A 25,813-nucleotide genomic window follows, 5' to 3' on the forward strand; every position below is an offset into this window, starting at 1 on the left:
TAAGGCATAAAAGATAGAAATACTGCATATAAAAACGTAATAAATGCATTCAATTTCTAGCCTTAGTAAAGTGCCAGCGTGTACAGTACAACATAAGATGTGCAGATATTGCATATTAGAATTGTGTAAATGCAGGCATCATACACTACGCACAATAGAATATACAGTTATTGCGAGCCCCGGCACTTTTTACACTCAATCAATCCAAGCAATTGGGTCACACATTAATGAGCCTTTTGAAAGATAAATCTGTGCATAATACAACCTAAATTAGAAAATAATGACCAACAACATAACAAGATTTTAATCCCTGTTAGTACAACGTACAATGTACAACAGTAGTCCACCAATAGTACACCTGGGCCATAATAAGGGGCCGATTCCGATCCGGTTCGGAAAGCTCTCCCACCGAGCCAGATCAGGAGTGTTTTCCGACCTAGTCCGACCGTGCGAGTACCATAAAGCTGCATGCTGCAGAAACTCGGTTCGGTCGGAATCCCATAGAGGAGCCGGAGCCAAGGGGAGCCGGTCATACGGTGCGTACATGGGCTCCCATTAACTGAATGGGTACGGCTCGCACAAAGGCGCCCCCTACAGTGGGTATGTGTCAGAGCCATCCGCATCGTACACATCTGTGTTGGTGTCTGAGTCGTAAGGCTACGGGTGACAGGGGGTCCGACGCGAACCCCCAAAGGCAACGTTCCGGAGGTTTTGTGAGCCAGAAACTTCAGCTCGAACCGGCTTTCCGACGCGTGCATCGTACTGGTTCAGTAGTAAATCACATCCATTGCACAGCACTGTAAGCTTACGACCGAGACGTACGGAGCAGTTCGGACCTGGAAACGACTTGGTCAGGGAATTTCACGTAACTTGCATCGTACTTGCTTGCTCGTACAACTGTTAGAGTTGTGCGGAAAACAAGCGGACGGCTTGTAGTTTTTCCAGCCAGATCGCGTTCGGCGCTCTTCCGGCCCAGATCGGAATCGGCCCCTATATTTAAAAAAAAAGGATCTGAAGAATTGACAAATCCTAATACAGATCATTTCAGTCAAGGGAAATATTACAAATTTACAAGCCACCAAGCTCAATGTATGTTGTATTTAATAGAAGCCTTAATAAATGGCGACACACATTCTGTAGCATGGTACAAAAAGAGAATGGTTGAGATCTTGGATATGTAAATGCCACAACTCACATCTTCTCTCCTTTTTTGTGATTTTATAACAGATGCCAGTAATAACACGTAAGGGGGGAAGATCCAATCTCAATAAAAGGATCAGCCTTCTGATCCCATGGGGCAGATTCCAAATTAAATAAGACAGGTTTATTAACCAAATTACTCTCCTGAGCCAATTGATTATGTGGATTTGGCTGGCATAGGGTGATGTCTCTAGTTAGACTTAATTAAAACAGAGAGCACTTTATTAAGCTCTTCAGAGTGGATTTGGGCATAGGGGAATCTATACTCAGATCAAGCACAAAGATTTCTCAAAGGACCTAAAAAAAGTGCACAGTTCTTTCATAAAAGAGAAAATTTTGAGCTTCAGGCCAGCTTTCAATGTTCCCTCCTCTCCGCATAGGAGTGAATTTCCCCACCTCAAAGCAGCAGCCAAGGAGAAAAAGTAAGAAAATAACAAACCAAACTCCACGCACAAAGCATGGGGTGCTCCAAGTGTGTTAAAGTTACATATCTGGTGAATAATCCAACCTTCAAACCCCCAAAGGTGTGCCAGAAACTCTTATCTTGTACTTCACACACACAGCACATTAATACTTTGCTTGCTTCTGTTCGTGTGTAGTCATTATTCCTTTGCCAATTTGCCTCTGTGCATAATCATTAATCCTTTACCAGCTTCTCTTTGTGCACAGTCATTAATCATTTTCTATACCTCTTTGCAGATTATTTATCGGAGAACGAGCCAAAGGACCAAGAAGGTGATCCAGAGGATGCTGAGAAACAGGAAGCAGAGACACTTGACAGTATCACTCCTCTGGAGGAGAAGGGTAATACTTTGTTTATTTTTCAAGCAGGCACTATGTTAGGTAATCTTGTGTGTTTTTCTAGTGGATTTCCATTCTCCACTCTCAAAATAATCGCTTTCACTGAAATCATTTTTACGTGGGTGTTTGCACAGGGTCAATACTGATTTGCATATGCCCATGTCTGAACTGGGTTGGCGTGGTGAGCAACATAACGATAGATTAAACCCAGATCTGTGACTGGGGGGGAATGTCTTGCCAATGTGCAACATTTCGTCCATCATCTTGTGTGTTTTGCTGTTTGCAGAAAGTACCATGGGGCTTGCATTCTATGCTGAGGTCTCAAAGCTAAAGGTTCTTTTCCCAGTTTTATCCACGTTTAATCACTCTACATCTAATCATTATCATCTTAGTCGTTAATAGATGTAGGTAGTTTTAGATATTTCTATCCTTCTAGACAGTTATTGCCCACTTCGATCAAAATTTTTATTTAGAAAACCTACTGAAATCAGTATCAACAGCGCATAGCAGTTGAGACAAATAATCCGCCAGAGGGTTGTGTGCTCCTAGAATCACTTTCCCCATATGTTGCATTCCTTCATTGTATCACTCCTCCAGGCATGCTTCTGGATGAGAATGCCTATTGAAGTGGGGACATATTCAACCAACTTCTAAGATTTCCTTTAAAACTTGTTTGATCTAATTTATTTATGACAGGGAGGAGGTTCCTAGTCCAATTGCGACCTAAGTATGCAGATTCACCTGCCAAAGCAAATTACGTTGCTGCTACTTTGGCATTCCTAAAGCGTTGTGTCGTGATCACACTGGTAACTTAAACTCCTGGTCTCCTTCTGTGGGTGCTGGGTTGGTTTGGACCTCAAAGTCCAGCTCCATTTAAGTCACAAATTGAGATTGTGTGGTGTCAGGACCTGCACAACTGGTGTAGACTTCTTCTTTTTCATCCAACTGCAGCCACGGACCTCATTTTTAGAACTGGTAAGAAAAAAGTGGCTGAGGTCTACTCTGATAAGTGTCAAGAAAGTTACAATCCCACAAACATTGCAGATGAAGATTGCAGATGAAGGTCAACTTTGGGTTGAATTCTGACATGGTATGATGGGATTCTCTGAGCCTTTCCCCGACAATAATGAAAAAGGTGACTTTGACATTGACATTCGGTTCCCCCACCTTAGTCTGATATATTGGCTAATTAATCGCCATTCAGAATCCAGCTAAGTGGGTACCTCTTATGAAGGGGGAGTCGCAGAGAATGTTCTTGAGAATATCACTCGGCTGTTAAAGGATGGGGTGAACACTTCTATTCACTTGCTGCAATTCAACTTGAAAACAAATGAGAGAACAACCCTTCAGAAAAAAGGAACAGGGTTAGAACACCTCACAACAAGAAAAATGTCCCTCTTGTGTCACATGTATGTATTATTACCATCAATCTTTTCCCATATACACCATACTCCTCAATACTCTTCCACACTCTCAATCATTTGATGAGGCCTGTTGATTGCAAAAATGTCTATCCTTTTATTTTTTTAAAAAACAATTCATGTTCTCCAATTAAATCTCATAAAAACAATATCAACAATTCATTACATAAAAATATCATCAAAAAGGGGTTTTATAATGCAGCGTTTCGGTGGATCACAGTTGATCAACTCCACCTTCTTCAGGACAAAACTTTAAAAACAACGATGTTCTCTATAAAAGTAAAAACAAAACATATTGCAACCATGAGAACTAAATTAAGGTCAGTTATGTTTACAAAAAACAGGCTTAACTTCAAGCACATTGTTTGCAAAACATTTAACTATTTTCCATTATTGACCACTTTTTACATATCACTCCTGCATTCAATCCATTTTCTTATACTCATCTTCACTTCCATCAGAATATATAGGTAGATTAAAGTATCCCATAAAATATTAGGCATAGATCAGAATAATTATAAATGGATGGCCCTCGATCCATTTATAATTATCCTGATTGACGCCTTATATTTGAGAGAACGATTCAGAAATGGGGGTGGTGATGAACAGAGTGTCTGAATTAAGCAGACCACTCTTACCCAGTCTACCATCAGGATTCAAGCAAACCGGGCCGAAGACGGCTGTAATGCCAGAAACCGGTCCCCGGGAGCTTGTTTCCTTCCCAGTGTAAGAATTGGCTTTTGTAGTTTGGTTTGCCCTGTTCCCATCATGCACTGGGACAGGAACAGACTAATTTGCATACAGCCAGGTTCTGAAACTGGGATGGTGCAGTGAGCTAAAAAACGGTGTTGGATCTAGCCCTGATCTCTTGACTGGGTGAGAGCTTTCTGCTTAATTCAGAGACTCTGTCCCTCACCACCCCTTGTTGTAAATATTTTTGTCCACCCTAAGCGTGGAAGGGTATTCTCAGATGTGAGACCCTTGCTCATTGCACCATCAGGATTCAAGCAAACCGGGCCGAAGACGGCTGTAATGCCAGAAACCGGTCCCCGGGAGCTTGTTTCCTTCCCAGTGTAAGAATTGGCTTTTGTAGTTTGGTTTGCCCTGTTCCCATCATGCACTGGGACAGGAACAGACTAATTTGCATACAGCCAGGTTCTGAAACTGGGATGGTGCAGTGAGCTATAAAACGGTGTTGGATCTAGCCCTGATCTCTTGACTGGGTGAGAGCTTTCTGCTTAATTCAGAGACTCTGTCCCTCACCACCCCTTGTTGTAAATATTATATTTGAGAGAAGACATCAGAAGTACGTTGAGGGGATTTTCATGTACAGTGATAGATTTTGATCTAAGAATGGTGTACTATCCTGTGGGGCCACTTAAGAAAACACTCTAGGGAGACACGTGGCTCCTAAAAATCAAAGGCTTGGATAAGATATGGAGCGGTGATTAAATACATATTCACTTAATGGATACTTTAATGGACCCATATATTCTGATGGGAGTGTAAATGAGCATATGAAAATGGGCTAAATGCAGGAGTGATATGTAAAAAGTGGTGAATAATGGAAAATAGCTATATGTTTTGCAAACTGTTAATTGTGGGAATTAACTGATTATTAATTAATTAATAATTGGTTCATTATTATGAATTAATTAATTGGTAATTATGTTAATTTTGTCATTGTTTTAGGAGTGGGTTGTGGGTTTATAGAGGAATAGGTTGGGAAGCAATTTAATTATCATAAATGTAATAATATTTTTTATTTATTAATATTTATTTAATTTATAGTTCATAGTGTTAATTGTGGGAATTAATTTATTACATATTTATTAATTGCTTGTTAATTAGTATTAATTAATTAATTGGTCATTAATTATGTTGTGTTTTACTTCAGGAGCAGGTGGTGGTGTTTATAGGGGAATAGGGTGGGAAGTAATTGATTTATAATTAATGAATAATTATTTGTTATTGCTAATTAATTAATTACAATGAAAATATGGCTATTGTGTAATTAATTTTAGATGCGAGTTGTGGGGTTTATAGTGGTAAAGGTGGGAAGTAAATTCTTTTACATTAATTAATACATTGTTGTTAATTAATATTAATTTATGTATGTAAAATTAGTTATGGAAATTGTGTAATTATTTATAGGTGTGGGTAGTGGTGTTTATTGGGGTAGAGGGTGGAGAGTAATTTATGTGTGATTAATTAATAATTAGTTGATCATTAATATTAATTAACACATTCAGAAATACTAATGGTAATTGTTTATTTATATTTTGTGTCTGGGTTTTGGTTTTATAGGAGTAATGTTTTGGGAGTAAATTAATTCTTATCTTTTTTAATTTGTTTTTAATTAATATTCCTTTAATTGATAATTATGCTAATTATCGAGGTATGTTTTCTTTTTAATTTAGATGTGTGTAGCCATTTTATTTACCTCTTAGATCAAAATCTATCACTCTATATAAAAATCCCCTCAACGTACTTCCGTCTTCTCCCAAATATAAGTGAAGTGTGGTTAGAAAATAAAAAATATTACATTTATGTAATAATTAATGTTTTTGTACTTAAATAATTTCTATCAAAAAAAGTTATTTGTTTGTAAATTATTTAAAAAAAATAAAAAATTCTTTCTAGATATTTGTTAGATTTTATTTAACATTATATTATGATTCTATCTTTTGTACATTGTTTATATTTTTATATATGTTTTCTTTTTTTGTTTTTTAAAACTGTTGTGTTGTTGATATTTTGTTTGTTTTTAATTTTGAACTGACTCCAATGGGAATATACATTTTTACCCCTCTGCTATCCAACACTTTCCCTACTGTTGCACTCACAGGAGTGGGAGAAGTAATTTTTACCGCTTCGCTATCCAACACTTTCCTCACTGTTGCACTCACTCTAGTGGGAAAAGTAAGTTTTAACTATCCACTATCCAACACTTTGCCTACTGTTGCACTCACTGGAGTGGGAATAGTAATTTCTACCCCTCCGCTATCTAACACTTTCCCTACTGTTGCACTCACTGGAGTGGGAATAGTAATGTTTAACCCTCGGCCATCCAACACTTTCCCTAGTGTTGCACTCACTGGAGTGGGAATAGTAATTTTTACCCATCCGCTATCCAACACTTTCCCTACTGTTGCACTCACTGGCGTGGGAATAATAATTTTGACTCCTCCCCTAACCAACACTTTCCCTACAGTTGCACTCACTGGAGTGGGAATAGTAATTTCTACCACTCAGCTATCCAACACTTTCCCTACTGTTGCACTCACTCGAGTGGGAATAGTAATGTTTACCCCTCGGCCATCCATCACTTTCCCTAGTGTTGCACTCACTGGATTGGGAATAGTAATTTTTACCCCTCCGCTATTATTTAACATTATAATATGATTCTATCTTTTGTACATTGTTTATATTTTTATATATGTTTTCTTTTTTTAAATCTTTTGTGTTGTTGATATTTTGTTTGTTTTTAATTTTGAACTGACTCCAATGGGAATATTAATTTTTACCCTTCTGCTATCCAACACTTTCCTCACTGTTGCACTCACTTTAGTGGGGAAAGTAAGTTTTACATCTCCGCTTTGCCTACTGTTGTACTCACTGGAGTGGGAATAGTAATTTCTACCCTCCGCTATCAAACACTTTCCCTACTGTTGCACTCACTGGAGTCGGAATAGTAATGTTTACCCCTCGGCCATCCAACACTTTACCTAGTGTTGCACTCACTGGAGTGGGAATAGTAATTTTTACCCCTCCGCTATCCAACACTTTCCCTACTGTTGCACTCACTGGCGTGGGAATAATAATTTTGACCCCTCCCCTAACCAACACTTTCCCTACTGTTGCACTCACTGGCGTGGGAATAATAATTTTGACCCCTCCCCTAACCAACACTTTCCCTACTGTTGCACTCACTGGAGTGGGAATAGTAATGTTTACCCCTCGGCTATCCAACACTTTCCCTACTGTTGCACTCACTGGAGTGGGAATAGTAATGTTTACCCCTCGGCTATCCAATACTTTCCCTAGTGTTGCACTCACTGCAGTGGGAGCAGTAATTATAACCCCTCGGGTATCCAACACTTTCCCTACTGTTGCACTCACTGGAGTGGGAATAGTAATGTTTACCCCTCCGATATGCAACACTTTCCCTACTGTTGCACTCACTGGAGTGGGAATTAGGGCCGGACTGGCTACCGGGCGATTTGGCATGCTGCTGAGCTGAGGGCTGATGTAGCTGCGGTGGGTCTAATTTCGTTGATGGAGATCTACGTGTGCTTCAAAATAAACAAAGCAAAACTAATTTCGTTCAGCACACGCAGGTCCCCATCAACAAAATCAGCCCCCAGCTCAGCAGCATGCCAAAACGCCCAGTAGCCAGTCCGGCCCTGGTTGGAATAGTCATTTTTACCTCCTTACTACCCAACACTTTCCCAACTGTTGCACTCAATGGAGTGCAAAATGTGAATTTAAAGTCTTTTAAATACTTTAATGTTTTCATTTATCATATAATGTTATTTTTATTAGATTTTATGCTATAGGTGTAAGTATATATAGATGTATTTATTTGTAAATTTGTATATATTTATAAAATGTAAAAATAAATTAAAATGTATAGTTTGTTAATTGTTTAAAGTAAATATATATATTACATTTTATATATGTGTTTCCGTTTGTTTTTATATTTGTTATAATGTATTAAATCCAATTAATTTTTTTAAGTTAATTGTAATATTTAATATATATATATATATATATATATATATATATATATATATATATATATATATATATATATATATTCACCACAATCCTCCATTCAATCGAACAAACGTCTCCGACACTGGAAAGTTGCTGTGCACGTAATATTTTAATCAGCAGGAAAACAACGCGTTGTTTTCCTGCTGATTAAAATATTACGTGCACAGCAACTTTCCAGTGTCGGAGACGTCTGTTCGATTGAATGGAGGATTGTGGTGAAAATAGTGGGTGACCGTGAGCCCTACTCTGACCTACTCGTGAGCGGGACCAGTAATGTACCGGAATCTTGGTTTGGTATATATATATATATATATATATATATATATATATATATATATATATATATATATATATATATATATATAATCTATATTTTATACATCAATCAGGGGTGTGGAATTTATAAAAATATCTGCTTGTCCATGGGGCAGGTTGCTCATAAATCTACTTGTCCTGTAACAAAATCCACTTGTCCCTTTGGTGCCATGTAGTGCGGCGACAAATTATGGCAGCAACCTCATTATATAAGAGCTCTTACATAGCCTCTCTGACTATGCCAGGGCTCATACCATAGTAGTGTTTGAATATTACCAATCCCTTTATATTGCCACGTTTAGGCAGATCTACATATTGGGACTGAAGATAGTAATAAGCAATAGTTCCAGGGTTGGAATACCCTTCTGTGCAAACCTACTAACTTGCATTTTTAAGGGTTTTCGACAACTCTTCTGTAATCTTTTCCCATACTGAGAAATGTTGGAAATTTACTCCTTATAATGGCAGATGTAAACCTTCTTCCAGAGTTGAGAAAAAGTGGTTGGAGGGAAAATGAACTTGCAAACACTCAGGTTTTTCGCATGCACACATGCATATTTGCTAATGCTAAAATGCAGTTCACAAATATTTTCTAGGAGTACAATTTCTTGCCCTTCTGTATATTCTTGTGAATTCAACGAAAGCCATATAGCTGTACTTAATTCAAAGACATATACCATGAATACACTTTTGAGACTTTCTGTAATGATTGGGCCCCTAATTTGATCTGGTGTTAACCATGACCTTTTGGGTTTATTAAAATTCTCTCTCTCTCTCTCTGTATCGGCTGGCTTCACTGTGAGTGACAGCATTCTGCTCTTACACATTTTACAAAGAGCATATCGGCACACAAAGTAGTTTTGTTCAGTGCCAATAACTAATGTGGCAGTGTGTGCTTTTTTGAGACCAATTTTTATTTTTCCAATATTTGTTATAATGGTGAGGGTCCGGCAGCTTTCACACCAATAAGGTTTTACAAAAACCATGCACGCATTACCAAAACTAAAAAGCTGACATTGATTTTCCAATACGAATATTTTTAGGAAATATTAGCATGCATCAACACATTTTACTAAATGATGCTGCAAAGAAATGGTACCTGAAATTTTACAGTAGTTTAGCAAAAAAATGTTTTCCCTACTTTCATTTTTTTAGGAACATTTTATATTGAATGCAAAAAAAAAATAATCTTGCTTACAAGCTTCTGCAAATATGTGCATCTACTCAGAGAGCATTCTGGGAGCATTATGCATAGCCTCATATTGCTAAACTTTGAAACTGTGTGTGCACATTTTTATTCTGGAACCACTGTCAGTAGTAAAGTCAGAATTTACATTTACTTAGAGCGCTAACCCTAATAATAAAGGCTTTAAATTAATGACCCATTAATACTAATTTGAACAGCATTAACATATGCACACAAATATTAACTTAACTTCAGGCAGTGCCCTTCCCTGACCCTTATTGTGGTGCTGAAAACTGGCAGCCAAAGGGTTTGTGCTGCAGGGGGTTGGGCCTACTTGTCCCAAGGACAAAATACACATTAAAACGTGTTGCCCTTGACCCCAAACAATTTGTCCTGGGCATCGGGCTATAGGAATTCCACATCCCTGATCGATGTATTTTTTTCGATATTTTTATACTTACCATTAAAAATATATAAGACGTAGATATTTTAGACATCAATATTTATGACTCGATGACTAGATATTTGTGTATGGGGATATTTTGGGCATCAATATTCTATCAGTGAACCGGTTGCAATATGTTTTATTTGTTTTTACTTTTATAGAGAACATCATTGTTTTTAAAGTTTTGTCCTGAAGAAGGTGGAGTTGACCAACTGTGATCCGCTGAAACACCACATTGACATCTTGTTAACTTGATTAATTGTTTTCATAAAAAAGTTTTTTTAATTCATAATTGTGTGTATGTAAGTCCCCAGGGGAAAGACCTAGGGGCACATTAGGATGGCGGGCGGGCTTTGCCCGCCACCCTAGCGGAACTCGGGACCGCCTGCCTAAAGGGCGGGGGTCCCGACATTGCCATTAGGATGCGCCCGCCACAGTGGCGGGCGCATTCCTCAATTTAACATTGTGGCGGGCGGTGCTCACTGCTCCGCCCGCCACAATGTTAAAAACAGAATCACGCATTTGCATATTCGAAGCGGCAGGCACCGCGCGGTGCCTACCTCTTCGAGTATGCAAAGGCAGGGGGGTACCACAGGTACCCCCCCGTGTGCCACCCCCCTTTGGCCTTCACTCTGGGGGCCCACAGGGGGCCCCCAGAGTGAACACCGCATGCCTTTCCGTGGCGGCATTGCCGCCACGGAAAGGCATTGACAGAAGCCCATTGTAATATTGCGGGCGGTGTCTGCCAGACACCGCCTGCATGTTACTCGTTTTCCACCCCGGCCGCAAGGCGACCGGGGCGGAAAAGTGCCGGGCGGTGTTTGGCTTCGCAGCGGTCCCCCTCGCCATTGTAATGTGGCGGGGGGGGAAAGGGTGGCGGGCGGGCATTTCTGTCGTGCGGATCGCCACCGCCACCATGGCGGTGGCGATCCGCCCGACATCATAATGGAGCCCCTAGACTGATTGCCTTGGTAGTAATATACCTGTTTTGAGTAAGAAAATTGTGATGCTCTACCTAAATAATGCAGTGTAACTGTGAGCAAGGACATTGATGTAGTATCAGTGATTTATGCATATTTAATGTTGGTTCACAAAATCCCCTTTTTGATGATATTTTTATATAATGAATTGTTGATATTGTTTTTATGAGATTTTATTGGAGAACAAAAATTGTATTTTTAAATAAAAGGATAGGGAGTGTGGAAGAGTATTGAGGAGTATGGTGTATATGAGAAAAGATTGATGGTAATAATAAATACATGTGACACAAGAGGGACCTTTTTCTTGTTGTGAAGTGCAATTCAACTTGGACATGCTTGATGCAGTTGTCAAGTGTAAGGGAAACAGAATTGATATGATGGCCCTCGATCCATTTATAATTATCCTGATTGACGCCTTATATTTGAGAGAACGATTCAGAAATGGGGGTGGTGATGAACAGAGTGTCTGAATTAAGCAGACCACTCTTACCCAGTCTACCATCAGGATTCAAGCAAACCGGGCCGAAGACGGCTGTAATGCCAGAAACCGGTCCCCGGGAGCTTGTTTCCTTCCCAGTGTAAGAATTGGCTTTTGTAGTTTGGTTTGCCCTGTTCCCATCATGCACTGGGACAGGAACAGACTAATTTGCATACAGCCAGGTTCTGAAACTGGGATGGTGCAGTGAGCTAAAAAACGGTGTTGGATCTAGCCCTGATCTCTTGACTGGGTGAGAGTTTTCTGCTTAATTCAGAGACTCTGTCCCTCACCACCCCTTGTTGTAAATATTTTTGTCCACCCTAAGCGTGGAAGGGTATTCTCAGATGTGAGACCCTTGCTCATTGCACCATCAGGATTCAAGCAAACCGGGCCGAAGACGGCTGTAATGCCAGAAACCGGTCCCCGGGAGCTTGTTTCCTTCCCAGTGTAAGAATTGGCTTTTGTAGTTTGGTTTGCCCTGTTCCCATCATGCACTGGGACAGGAACAGACTAATTTGCATACAGCCAGGTTCTGAAACTGGGATGGTGCAGTGAGCTGAAAAACGGTGTTGGATCTAGCCCTGATCTCTTGACTGGGTGAGAGCTTTCTGCTTAATTCAGAGACTCTGTCCCTCACCACCCCTTGTTGTAAATATTATATTTGAGAGAAGACATCAGAAGTACGTTGAGGGGATTTTCATGTACAGTGATAGATTTTGATCTAAGAATGGTGTACTATCCTGTGGGGCCACTTAAGAAAACACTCTAGGGAGACACGTGGCTCCTAAAAATCAAAGGCTTGGATAAGATATGGAGCGGTGATTAAATACATATTCACTTAATGGATACTTTAATGGACCCATATATTCTGATGGGAGTGTAAATGAGCATATGAAAATGGGCTAAATGCAGGAGTGATATGTAAAAAGTGGTGAATAATGGAAAATAGCTATATGTTTTGCAAACTGTTAATTGTGGGAATTAACTGATTATTAATTAATTAATAATTGGTTAATTATTATGAATTAATTAATTGGTAATTATGTTAATTGTGTCATTGTTTTAGGAGTGGGTTGTGGGTTTATAGAGGAATAGGTTGGGAAGCAATTTAATTATCATAAATGTAATAATATTTTTTATTTATTAATATTTATTTAATTTATAGTTCATAGTGTTAATTGTGGGAATTAATTTATTATTACATATTTATTAATTGCTTGTTAATTAGTATTAATTAATTAATTGGTCATTAATTATGTTGTGTTTTACTTCAGGAGCAGGTGGTGGTGTTTATAGGGGAATAGGGTGGGAAGTAATTGATTTATAATTAATGAATAATTATTTGTTATTGCTAATTAATTAATTACAATGAAAATATGGCTATTGTGTAATTAATTTTAGATGCGAGTTGTGGGGTTTATAGTGGTAAAGGTGGGAAGTAAATTCTTTTACATTAATTAATACATTGTTGTTAATTAATATTAATTTATGTATGTAAAATTAGTTATGGAAATTGTGTAATTATTTATAGGTGTGGGTAGTGGTGTTTATTGGGGTAGAGGGTGGAGAGTAATTTATGTTTGATTAATTAATAATTAGTTGATCATTAATATTAATTAACACATTCAGAAATACTAATGGTAATTGTTTATTTATATTTTGTGTCTGGGTTTTGGTTTTATAGGAGTAATGTTTTGGGAGTAAATTAATTCTTATCTTTTTTAATTTGTTTTTAATTAATATTCCTTTAATTGATAATTATGCTAATTATCGAGGTATGTTTTCTTTTTAATTTAGATGTGTGTAGCCATTTTATTTACCTCTTAGATCAAAATCTATCACTCTATATAAAAATCCCCTCAACGTACTTCCGTCTTCTCCCAAATATAAGTGAAGTGTGGTTAGAAAATAAAAAATATTACATTTATGTAATAATTAATGTTTTTGTACTTGAATAATTTCTATCAAAAAAAGTTATTTGTTTGTAAATTATTTAAAAAAAATAAAAAATTCTTTCTAGATATTTGTTAGATTTTATTTAACATTATATTATGATTCTATCTTTTGTACATTGTTTATATTTTTATATATGTTTTCTTTTTTTGTTTTTTAAAATCTGTTGTGTTGTTGATATTTTGTTTGTTTTTAATTTTGAACTGACTCCAATGGGAATATACATTTTTACCCCTCTGCTATCCAACACTTTCCCTACTGTTGCACTCACAGGAGTGGGAGAAGTAATTTTTACCGCTTCGCTATCCAACACTTTCCTCACTGTTGCACTCACTCTAGTGGGAAAAGTAAGTTTTAACTATCCACTATCCAACACTTTGCCTACTGTTGCACTCACTGGAGTGGGAATAGTAATTTCTACCCCTCCGCTATCTAACACTTTCCCTACTGTTGCACTCACTGGAGTGGGAATAGTAATGTTTAACCCTCGGCCATCCAACACTTTCCCTAGTGTTGCACTCACTGGAGTGGGAATAGTAATTTTTACCCATCCGCTATCCAACACTTTCCCTACTGTTGCACTCACTGGCGTGGGAATAATAATTTTGACTCCTCCCCTAACCAACACTTTCCCTACAGTTGCACTCACTGGAGTGGGAATAGTAATTTCTACCACTCAGCTATCCAACACTTTCCCTACTGTTGCACTCACTCGAGTGGGAATAGTAATGTTTACCCCTCGGCCATCCATCACTTTCCCTAGTGTTGCACTCACTGGATTGGGAATAGTAATTTTTACCCCTCCGCTATTATTTAACATTATAATATGATTCTATCTTTTGTACATTGTTTATATTTTTATATATGTTTTCTTTTTTTAAATCTTTTGTGTTGTTGATATTTTGTTTGTTTTTAATTTTGAACTGACTCCAATGGGAATATTAATTTTTACCCTTCTGCTATCCAACACTTTCCTCACTGTTGCACTCACTTTAGTGGGGAAAGTAAGTTTTACATCTCCGCTTTGCCTACTGTTGTACTCACTGGAGTGGGAATAGTAATTTCTACCCTCCGCTATCAAACACTTTCCCTACTGTTGCACTCACTGGAGTCGGAATAGTAATGTTTACCCCTCGGCCATCCAACACTTTACCTAGTGTTGCACTCACTGGAGTGGGAATAGTAATTTTTACCCCTCCGCTATCCAACACTTTCCCTACTGTTGCACTCACTGGCGTGGGAATAATAATTTTGACCCCTCCCCTAACCAACACTTTCCCTACTGATGCACTCACTGGAGTGGGAATAGTCATTTTTACCCCTCGGCTATCCAACACTTTCCCTACTGTTGCACTCACTGGAGTGGGAATAGTAATGTTTACCCCTCGGCTATCCAACACTTTCCCTACTGTTGCACTCACTGGAGTGGGAATAGTAATGTTTACCCCTCGGCTATCCAATACTTTCCCTAGTGTTGCACTCACTGCAGTGGGAGCAGTAATTTTAACCCCTCGGGTATCCAACACTTTCCCTACTGTTGCACTCACTGGAGTGGGAATAGTAATGTTTACCCCTCCGATATGCAACACTTTCCCTACTGTTGCACTCACTGGAGTGGGAATTAGGGCCGGACTGGCTACCGGGCGATTTGGCATGCTGCTGAGCTGAGGGCTGATGTAGCTGCGGTGGGTCTAATTTCGTTGATGGAGATCTACGTGTGCTTCAAAATAAACAAAGCAAAACTATTTTCGTTCAGCACACGCAGGTCCCCATCAACAAAATCAGCCCCCAGCTCAGCAGCATGCCAAAACGCCCAGTAGCCAGTCCGGCCCTGGTTGGAATAGTCATTTTTACCTCCTTACTACCCAACACTTTCCCAACTGTTGCACTCAATGGAGTGCAAAATGTGAATTTAAAGTCTTTTAAATACTTTAATGTTTTCATTTATCATATAATGTTATTTTTATTAGATTTTATGCTATAGGTGTAAGTATATATAGATGTATTTATTTGTAAATTTGTATATATTTATAAAATGTAAAAATAAATTAAAATGTATAGTTTGTTAATTGTTTAAAGTAAATATATATATTACATTTTATATATGTGTTTCCATTTGTTTTTATATTTGTTATAATGTATTAAATCCAATTAATTTTTTTAAGTTAATTGTAATATTTAATATATATATATATATATATATATATATATATATATATATATATATATATATATATATATATATATATATTCACCACAATCCTCCATTCAATCGAACAGACGTCTCCGACACTGGAAAGTTGCTGTGCACGTAATATTTTAATCAGCAGGAAAACAACGCGTTGTTTTCCTGCTGATTAAAATATTACGTGCACAGCAACTTTCCAGTGTCGGAGACGTCTGTTCGATTGAATGGAGGATTGTGGTGAAAATAGTGGGTGACCGTGAGCCCTACTCTGACCTACTCGTGAGCGGGACCAGTAATGTACCGGAATCTTGGTTTGGTATATATATATATATATATATATATTCTATATTTTATACATCAATCAGGGGTGTGGAATTTATAAAAATATCTGCTTGTCCATGGGGCAGGTTGCTCATAAATCTACTTGTCCTGTAACAAAATCCACTTGTCCCTTTGGTGCCATGTAGTGCGGCGACAAATTATGGCAGCAACCTCATTATATAAGAGCTCTTACATAGCCTCTCTGACTATGCCAGGGCTCATACCATAGTAGTGTTTGAATATTACCAATCCCTTTATATTGCCACGTTTAGGCAGATCTACATATTGGGACTGAAGATAGTAATAAGCAATAGTTCCAGGGTTGGAATACCCTTTTGAGTCTGTGCAAACCTACTAACTTGCATTTTTAAGGGTTTTTGACAACTCTTCTGTAATCTTTTCCCATACTGAGAAATGTTGGAAATTTACTCCTTATAATGGCAGATGTAAACCTTCTTCCAGAGTTGAGAAAAAGTGGTTGGAGGGAAAATGAACTTGCAAACACTCAGGTTTTTCGCATGCACACATGCATATTTGCTAATGCTAAAATGCAGTTCACAAATATTTTCTAGGAGTACAATTTCTTGCCCTTCTGTATATTCTTGTGAATTCAACGAAAGCCATATAGCTGTACTTAATTCAAAGACATATACCATGAATACACTTTTGAGACTTTCTGTAATGATTGGGCCCCTAATTTGATCTGGTGTTAACCATGACCTTTTGGGTTTATTAAAATTCTCTCTCTCTCTCTCTGTATCGGCTGGCTTCACTGTGAGTGACAGCATTCTGCTCTTACACATTTTACAAAGAGCATATCGGCACACAAAGTAGTTTTGTTCAGTGCCAATAACTAATGTGGCAGTGTGTGCTTTTTTGAGACCAATTTTTATTTTTCCAATATTTGTTATAATGGTGAGGGTCCGGCAGCTTTCACACCAATAAGGTTTTACAAAAACCATGCACGCATTACCAAAACTAAAAAGCTGACATTGATTTTCCAATACGAATATTTTTAGGAAATATTAGCATGCATCAACACATTTTACTAAATGATGCTGCAAAGAAATGGTACCTGAAATTTTACAGTAGTTTAGCAAAAAAATGTTTTCCCTACTTTCATTTTTTTAGGAACATTTTATATTGAATGCAAAAAAAAAATAATCTTGCTTACAAGCTTCTGCAAATATGTGCATCTACTCAGAGAGCATTCTGGGAGCATTATGCATAGCCTCATATTGCTAAACTTTGAAACTGTGTGTGCACATTTTTATTCTGGAACCACTGTCAGTAGTACAGTCAGAATTTACATTTACTTAGAGCGCTAACCCTAATAATAAAGGCTTTAAATTAATGACCCATTAATACTAATTTGAACAGCATTAACATATGCACACAAATATTAACTTAACTTCAGGCAGTGCCCTTCCCTGACCCTTATTGTGGTGCTGAAAACTGGCAGCCAAAGGGTTTGTGCTGCAGGGGGTTGGGCCTACTTGTCCCAAGGACAAAATACACATTAAAACGTGTTGCCCTTGACCCCAAACAATTTGTCCTGGGCATCGGGCTATAGGAATTCCACATCCCTGATCGATGTATTTTTTTCGATATTTTTATACTTACCATTAAAAATATATAAGACGTAGATATTTTAGACATCAATATTTATGACTCGATGACTAGATATTTGTGTATGGGGATATTTTGGGCATCAATATTCTATCAGTGAACCGGTTGCAATATGTTTTATTTGTTTTTACTTTTATAGAGAACATCATTGTTTTTAAAGTTTTGTCCTGAAGAAGGTGGAGTTGACCAACTGTGATCCGCTGAAACACCACATTGACATCTTGTTAACTTGATTAATTGTTTTCATAAAAAAGTTTTTTTAATTCATAATTGTGTGTATGTAAGTCCCCAGGGGAAAGACCTAGGGGCACATTAGGATGGCGGGCGGGCTTTGCCCGCCACCCTAGCGGAACTCGGGACCGCCTGCCTAAAGGGCGGGGGTCCCGACATTGCCATTAGGATGCGCCCGCCACAGTGGCGGGCGCATTCCTCAATTTAACATTGTGGCGGGCGGTGCTCACTGCTCCGCCCGCCACAATGTTAAAAACAGAATCACGCATTTGCATATTCGAAGCGGCAGGCACCGCGCGGTGCCTGCCTCTTCGAGTATGCAAAGGCAGGGGGGTACCACAGGTACCCCCCCGTGTGCCACCCCCCTTTGGCCTTCACTCTGGGGGCCCACAGGGGGCCCCCAGAGTGAACACCGCATGCCTTTCCGTGGCGGCATTGCCGCCACGGAAAGGCATTGACAGAAGCCCATTGTAATATTGCGGGCGGTGTCTGCCAGACACCGCCTGCATGTTACTCGTTTTCCACCCCGGCCGCAAGGCGACCGGGGCGGAAAAGTGCCGGGCGGTGTTTGGCTTCGCAGCGGTCCCCCTCGCCATTGTAATGTGGCGGGGGGGGAAAGGGTGGCGGGCGGGCATTTCTGTCGTGCGGATCGCCACCGCCACCATGGCGGTGGCGATCCGCCCGACATCATAATGGAGCCCCTAGATTGATTGCCTTGGTAGTAATATACCTGTTTTGAGTAAGAAAATTGTGATGCTCTACCTAAATAATGCAGTGTAACTGTGAGCAAGGACATTGATGTAGTATCAGTGATTTATGCATATTTAATGTTGGTTCACAAAATCCCCTTTTTGATGATATTTTTATATAATGAATTGTTGATATTGTTTTTATGAGATTTTATTGGAGAACAAAAATTGTATTTTTAAATAAAAGGATAGGGAGTGTGGAAGAGTATTGAGGAGTATGGTGTATATGAGAAAAGATTGATGGTAATAATAAATACATGTGACACAAGAGGGACCTTTTTCTTGTTGTGAAGTGCAATTCAACTTGGACATGCTTGATGCAGTTGTCAAGTGTAAGGGAAACAGAATTGATATGAAGTGGCATTCATCAATATGAGCATGAATAGTTTCAGGTGATGCTCAAACCTGACTCCTCCATATGATTTTTGATGGTAAGAGGTTATATGGGGAGACACCGGATACCTCCATTTAATACGCTAGGCCGAGCATGACCTCTGCCCACTGCATGGGTCTGGCTTTCCCTTATAGTTGTAGAAATGTGCCTCATTTTGCATGGTTACCCCCCACGTTTTGCCTGGCACATGGATCACTTTGACTTGGTAGTGCTCTGGGTCGCTGCCAATCAGGTTCCCAGGGCATATGTGCATTCCCAAAGCTGTACATTTCTACCCCCAGTAGCCACATCTCTGGCCACAGGGGGGCCTCTCACCTATTGTGTGCCTTTACACTCACACACTGCCATTGCAGGCTGCGTGTTCTGGTGCTGAAAAAAGTGAAGAGTCAACATGGCAGACACCCCTTGGTGCCATGCCTGCAGACCACTTCCATGTGGCCTAGTTAAGCCACCCCTCTAGTAGGGTGAACTAGACCACAGGTGAGGGTACATTTGCATGATTACTGAACCCCTACAGTGTCAAAGTCCATTCTTATACATTGTAGGTGCATTGAAGCCATAAAGATTATAGAGTCTAGGAGTTGGTAATTACGAACTCCGCAGCTCCATAATGACTTCACTGAAAACTGGGAAGTTTGGTAGCAAAATTCTCAGCACATTAAACCCACACTGATGCCAGTGTGGGATTTAATGTAAAATTCACTCAGAGGGCAACTTAGAGATGCCCCCTGAAAAACGACCAGCCCTGGTGTGGTTCCTGAATGGCTGCCCACAATTTGCCACCACCAGACCCCTGTTTAGAGAGCTCCGCTTTCCGGGTTTCGAGACTCAGCCCATCCTGGTCAGAGGTGTAAGGCCTCCTCCCCCAGGATGGGTTAGGTCCACGAAGCGGTAGCCAATTTTGTGAGCTCTCCCTGCCTTTTGCTGCCCCCAGCAACAGGCTCTCACCGGTTCTGACCTCCACTTTGGGCAGGATATCAGCAGGAAAACCGAGTTGGGAGAGGGTTGCCCACCTTTGCCAACCCCTCCTCTAAGGTGGGGGATGGGAGGTGAAGCACACATCTCAGTCCCCACCATCTTGAAGATGTAGGGACCCAACCAATTTAGAAGAGGCTCATGCCCCACTCCCACTGGAGAGTGGTATAATAGGGGGTGTACTCACCCAGGGAAGGGATCTGCACACTCCTGTAACGCCCCTAAATTTAGTGTTTAGGGGCGAACCTGAATCTTGCCTCCTCAGATTTGAGGAAGAAAGAAGGACTGAAGATCTGTGCTGACTCAGGAAGAAGAGGACACCAACTGCTTTGGCCCCAGCTCTACTAGCCTATCCCGACCAGGCTGCAGCTGAAACCCTGGCGTGTCCAGCAGCCAGCAGCCCCCCAAAGCTCTGAGGACCTGCCCTTCACTCAACTTAAAGACTCTACATCCCGTGAGCACCAGATTTTATCAACAAAGAATTCAAGACCAGGACCGGGATCCAGATGGCTCCACGGTTCTGCACTAATCTGCACCCGACGCCCACTGCCCGAGTTCGAGTGACCCAACACCACAAGCAGGTCACCCCAGTGATTCTGATCTGGTGATCCCCAACCTCCCTCAAGCTTCAAGCTGATGCCTGCAGCCTCAAACTGAAGAGTCCCCCTGACCCAGAGCGGAGCTGGTCGAAGACCCAATGCCAAAAGACACCCCTGCACCTGATGCCCCACAGCCTTGGGTTGCCCAACCGATGGTGTTCAGGCATCCCCAAGAACCCAACTTGCCTCTCCAGATGGCGGTCGCCTTCAGGAAGCCTCCCTGACTGAGCCTGCAGCATCTTTTCCAAACTGGAGTTCTCAATTAAAAAAACACAGGGTCCCCAACGTCCCCTTGGCACTCTGCATCTGGCCGAGCCATGCCGTTGGTGGTGCAGCTCCTATGCTGATTATTGCCCCCTGTAGTGCTGATCCTAACCCCAGGAGCTTTGCTCCCAAAGCAAGTGGACTGCTCGCAAGCATTCCTTGACTGAAGGCCTCCTTAGCCCCATTAGCTAACATTGGGCCCCTGAACCCTGCACCAGGCCGCCCCAGTGTACTGTGAGTGCCTAACTGGGCCTTGGGGGACCTAGGTCCTAATGCCCAAAAAGCCATACTTATAAGTTCTTTACTTACCTTTAAACCGTTAGCACTCTTTTTCCAATAGGAGCCAATGTTACGAGTTTTGTTCCGAAAAATGTGTTTACCTGCTGTTTTGTATGGAAAGAAAGTAGCTATGCTTTAACTTAAGAATTGTAGTACTTACCTGTAAGTGACTAACACTAGCGTATGATATCTCAGCATGTCACCTCAAGTGGTTGAAGTAACTGAAAAATAATCCAAGCGTAATCAAAAGTAATTTTCATGTATTTTGAACTGTTGTAAAGCAATACGAACCTGTAAACGAGTCTATTTCTTACTTGCCTGTGTCACGTCCTGCTTGGTTCTACAAAATTAACTATAAGTACGCCTTTTTCTGCTTCCCTAATTGGTCTAGATTCTGTCTCTGAGTGTGTGTCATTAGGCCTGATTGAGTGAATGCAATAAAGGCTCAACTCACCCTTTTGATAAGCCTAACTGCTCGCTCACACTACCACAAAGAGAGCTTGCCTAATTTAGCCTCTGCTGTACCTCTGGGGACCCCCTGAACTCTGTGCAAACTATACCTTACTTTGGTATGGTATATAAAAAGCCAGCTTCCTACAGTAGTTCCATCCGCAATAGCAAAAGTGTAGGATTACAATTCACCGGACTTTATCAGACCACAACGCCATCTGCAGTGATAAAGGCTTCCAAACTGGTCATGATGAGTGAATGGAGAGAGTGCCGGCAGATACAGAAGAGCTGTTGATCTTTTTTAAAATCACAGTAAAACCTATTTTAGAAATCAGGGCCTCACTTAGAGTTTGGTGGAGGGGAGCACCACTGTATAGCTGTGCTGCCTCCCAGCCATATTTGCAGTTCCCCACTCTCTTTCGAGTGAGGGAAAGGTCTAGGTTTACACAGTCAGAGCTTCTGCTGGCTTCGCTGGTTTAAACCTTTGACCCAAGGGCACATCTGCCAAGGGGCCACCTGATAACAGTAATTGTAATTGTAATTGTAAGATAGTTTTTATAGAGCGCATACTATCGCTCCAAGGAGCATCTTGGCGCTGTAGTCCGTAGCCTAGAATGGTGGGCCGGAAACACTACTCACATCAATTTCATAGTACCTGAGGGATATTTAGAGCCTAGACTAGCTGTTTGCTAACCGTGTCTGGTAAATTAAAAATCCAGGTTTTCAGGGCTTTCCTGAATTCGATTTCAGTGGGGATTTGCCGTAGGCTTTGTGGGAGTTTATTCCAGGCTTTAGTACCAAGGACGGCCAGGGATCTTCCTCCTTTGGTGGCTAGTCTAAATCTGGGGACTGTTAGAAGACACATGTCTGATGACCTCAGGTTCCGACAGTGATGGTAGGCTTACCCTAATGAGGTCAGAACAACATCCATGTGTCAGAATCCCTGACTCTCAGGGGTAAAACTCCCTGCAGACCAGGGGCAGTTATGTTTTGTTCAGAGAAAACTGACCTCTGCTTTGGGAGTTTGTTGTCTCTAAAGAAAAAAGTTTGCAGAGCCAGTACTTTAAGCATGGCGCTTACTCAGCAAAACCTCAGTGCTGTTAAGGGAGGAGCTGTGGTGGCCACTTCCTTTACAATACCGAGATCCCAGCCAGGCAGGCAAGGATCTGGAAAAGGACAGACAGTGCTCTACCTGATTGTAGTATGTCATGACTCATGCTGCCTTTGCCGAATGGCAGACTGTTCGCCAGGGTCTAAGGGGCCCATTACAATGTCGGGCGGATTGCCTCCGCCAGGCTGGCGGTAGTCACCGCCGGCCTGGCGGAGGCAATCCGCCCGACATCCATTCCCGAATTTTCCCCGCCATATTAGTATTGCGGGGGGACCGCGGCGGACGGAAAGACCAGCTGCCGCTTTTCCGTCCCCGGTCGCCTTGCGGCCGGGGCAGAAAATGTTTAATATGGTGGCGGTGTCTCATAGACACTGCCAGACATATTAGTATGGCCTGTCAGTCATGCCTTTCCGTGGCCCGCCACAATGCTAGAAATTAATTTCAGCATTTGCATAAACAAAGTGGCAGGCACCGCGCGGTGCCAGCCACTTTGTTTATGCAAATGTGGGGGGGTACCACAGGTACCCCCGTGTGCAGCCCCCCCCCCCCACCTTCACTCTGGGGGCCCGCAGGTGGCCCCAGAGTGAAGACCGCATTGCCGCCACGTAAAGGCATGCGGTCTTCACTCTGGGGGCCCCCTGCGGGCCCCCAGAGTGAAGGAGGGGGGGGGGGGCTGCACACGGGGGGTACCTGTGGTACCCCCCCACATTTGCATAAACAAAGTCGCAGGGACAGCGCGGTGCCTGCCACTTTGTTTATGCAAATGCTGAAATGAATTTCTAGCATTGTGGCGGGCGGTGCTGAGAGCACCGCCCGCCACAATGCTAGAAATGCAGGATGTGCCCGCCACTGTGGCAGGCACATCCTAATGCCCCCCACGGGACCCCCGCCCTTACGGCGGGCGGTCCTAATCCCCGCTAGGATGACAGGCGGACAAAGTCCGCCCGTCATCCTAATGGACCCCTAAATGAGGTCCTTAGTCTCCAAGCTGCATGGCACACAGATCCAGGGAGAGGACTTAACTTACCTGCAGAGGTGGAAAATAAGTTTCAGATTTTAGATGTTGGTTACAAGTTACTAGTGGAGGTTCTCATCTTTGCGTACACCTTCATAATTCCTCTTCATAATTCCTCCACCAACTGCATGACAATCTAAATTAGCAAGATTTTGATTAAACTGCAGGCCATGTAAAGATTCTCCCTCACCCAGAGGTGCATAGGACTGTACCATTGGTATTTTCTTATCCCCCAAAATAGTTGGAGCCATTTGTCCAATTTTCAACTTAGTTTATAGAACACATTTTATTATGCAAATTTTAGGAAAGTTAAAACACTTTACTAATTAAATTGGGTCTACTGGAGTGTGAATTCCTGTTCCACGTGCCCGTAAAGACATGGTTTTTCTGCGACTGATCTTCCTCCTCAGTTCTCTGTCTCCCTCCCTTGAGGGTCTATGGCAGCATTGGGAGGCCTTCGGGTAGTCATGTGCTATATAAGATCTCAAGAATAGAACCTATGTTTAGGCATCCACATATATCGCCCCAAAACTGACCTACTTGACGGAAACGTCACTAGAGCCACCTCTTCTATTTACTCGCAGATGACATTCTGGAAGACTCTCCCTCTGTATATTTCGGACACAGTGGCTCTGGTGAAGATGGTGGTTTTTCCACGTCTGCTTTACTATTTCGCCACCCTGCCACTTATCACCTTGGCTGCGCAGGATATTCCTCTGCTGGGCCATAATGATAATGGGTGTGGTCATGACGAGCTCAGCTCGTCATGAGCACCGAAGGGGTTAAAGTCCCCCCTCCTATTTCAGCAAACTGGAAATTAAGGTTAGGGATTTTCTGAGGGGCAAGTCTAGGCACATGGTCTCCATCAGGAAGTTATCTGCCAGCGGGACAGGGCGAATTGGTATTGCCTAACCTTGAGCATTACTATTTAGCGGCCCAGATACAATGGGTGGCCAGATGGCTGGCCTCGCGGCACCTACCGGACATTGCCACACTGCAACCTACCCTGACGCTTCATGCTTTGCTCCGCATGTTTCACCCCTGCGCTAAGCCCAGTAAAGTGGATTCCTTACATCCTCTCTAGTGCTACCATAGAAGATTATACATTACTCGTGCTACCACACCATATGCCCCTGCTATTCCTCTGCTGGGGTCACCGAAGGGCGGTTCATGCATCACAACAGTGGAGTTGCACGGTTGGGAAGCGGCGGTTACTCATGACACTGGCGACCTTTTTAGAGACTGAGTCCTTATTCCCTAAACAGAACCAATCTCAGAAGATGGTCTACCCCGGGGCACTTCCTACTACACTGTGCACTCATAGCCTCACTTTCATCAAGTGGGGTAATTTAACAGCAGAAACTCCCACACACCACCTTTTGCAATATCTCTACATAATGGGCACACGGGGGCCCTTGATACGCTGGTTGCCTCCTCCCTTCGTCAGCACACTATGATTCCACTGACCTCCCTGAGGCAGCACTGGGAAGAAGACATAGGATTGGCCCTGTCAGAGAAGGAATGGGTGACAATACTAGAAAGTCTGACACATATCCCTCGCAATCTGCGCTTTCGGCAGATTCAATATTTTATCCTCCACCGCACCTACCTCTCCCCTGCACTGATAAATAAGTTCTTCCATCGAGATGACTCTGAATGCCCCAGATGCTGCTTTCCCAATACGGACATCCTACATATACTGAGGCATTGCCCTGCCCTGGGGGAGGGATGTATGTTGTTAGCACGCATACTTTTACCACGCATACCATTAGCACGCAACTTTTACAACGCAGGATCCCTTACAACGCATACCTTTACAATGCATGACATTACATCGCAGATACTATTACAACGCATACCATTACAACATAAGTATAGGTAAGTATATAATTTTTTTAAATAATGTAATTAATAATTTTTTTAATTATTTAATTATTTAAATTAAATTTTATTGAAGAATCTGTTAATATATATGTAACAAATACCCCTGTACCCCATAACCCAAACGCAGCCCTGAACCCTAAAAATTCCCCTGTACCCCATAACCCAA

At 41.4% G+C, this 25,813-nt stretch overlaps 1 protein-coding gene across 1 annotated transcript in view; it reads left to right on the forward strand.

Moving 5' to 3' along the window:
* Nucleotides 1–25,813, forward strand: part of NME9 (NME/NM23 family member 9) — a 703,404-nt gene that overhangs the window by 517,666 nt on the left and 159,925 nt on the right. Inside the window, exon 19 of the mRNA XM_086955486.1 lies at nt 1,900–2,004. Coding sequence (XP_086811612.1) covers nt 1,900–2,004 — 105 coding nt within the window. The remainder of the gene's footprint in view (nt 1–1,899; nt 2,005–25,813) is intronic.

Source organism: Lissotriton vulgaris, chromosome 2_1 (assembly GCF_964263255.1).
Source record: "Lissotriton vulgaris chromosome 2_1, aLisVul1.2, whole genome shotgun sequence".
Lineage (NCBI taxonomy): Eukaryota > Metazoa > Chordata > Amphibia > Caudata > Salamandridae > Lissotriton > Lissotriton vulgaris.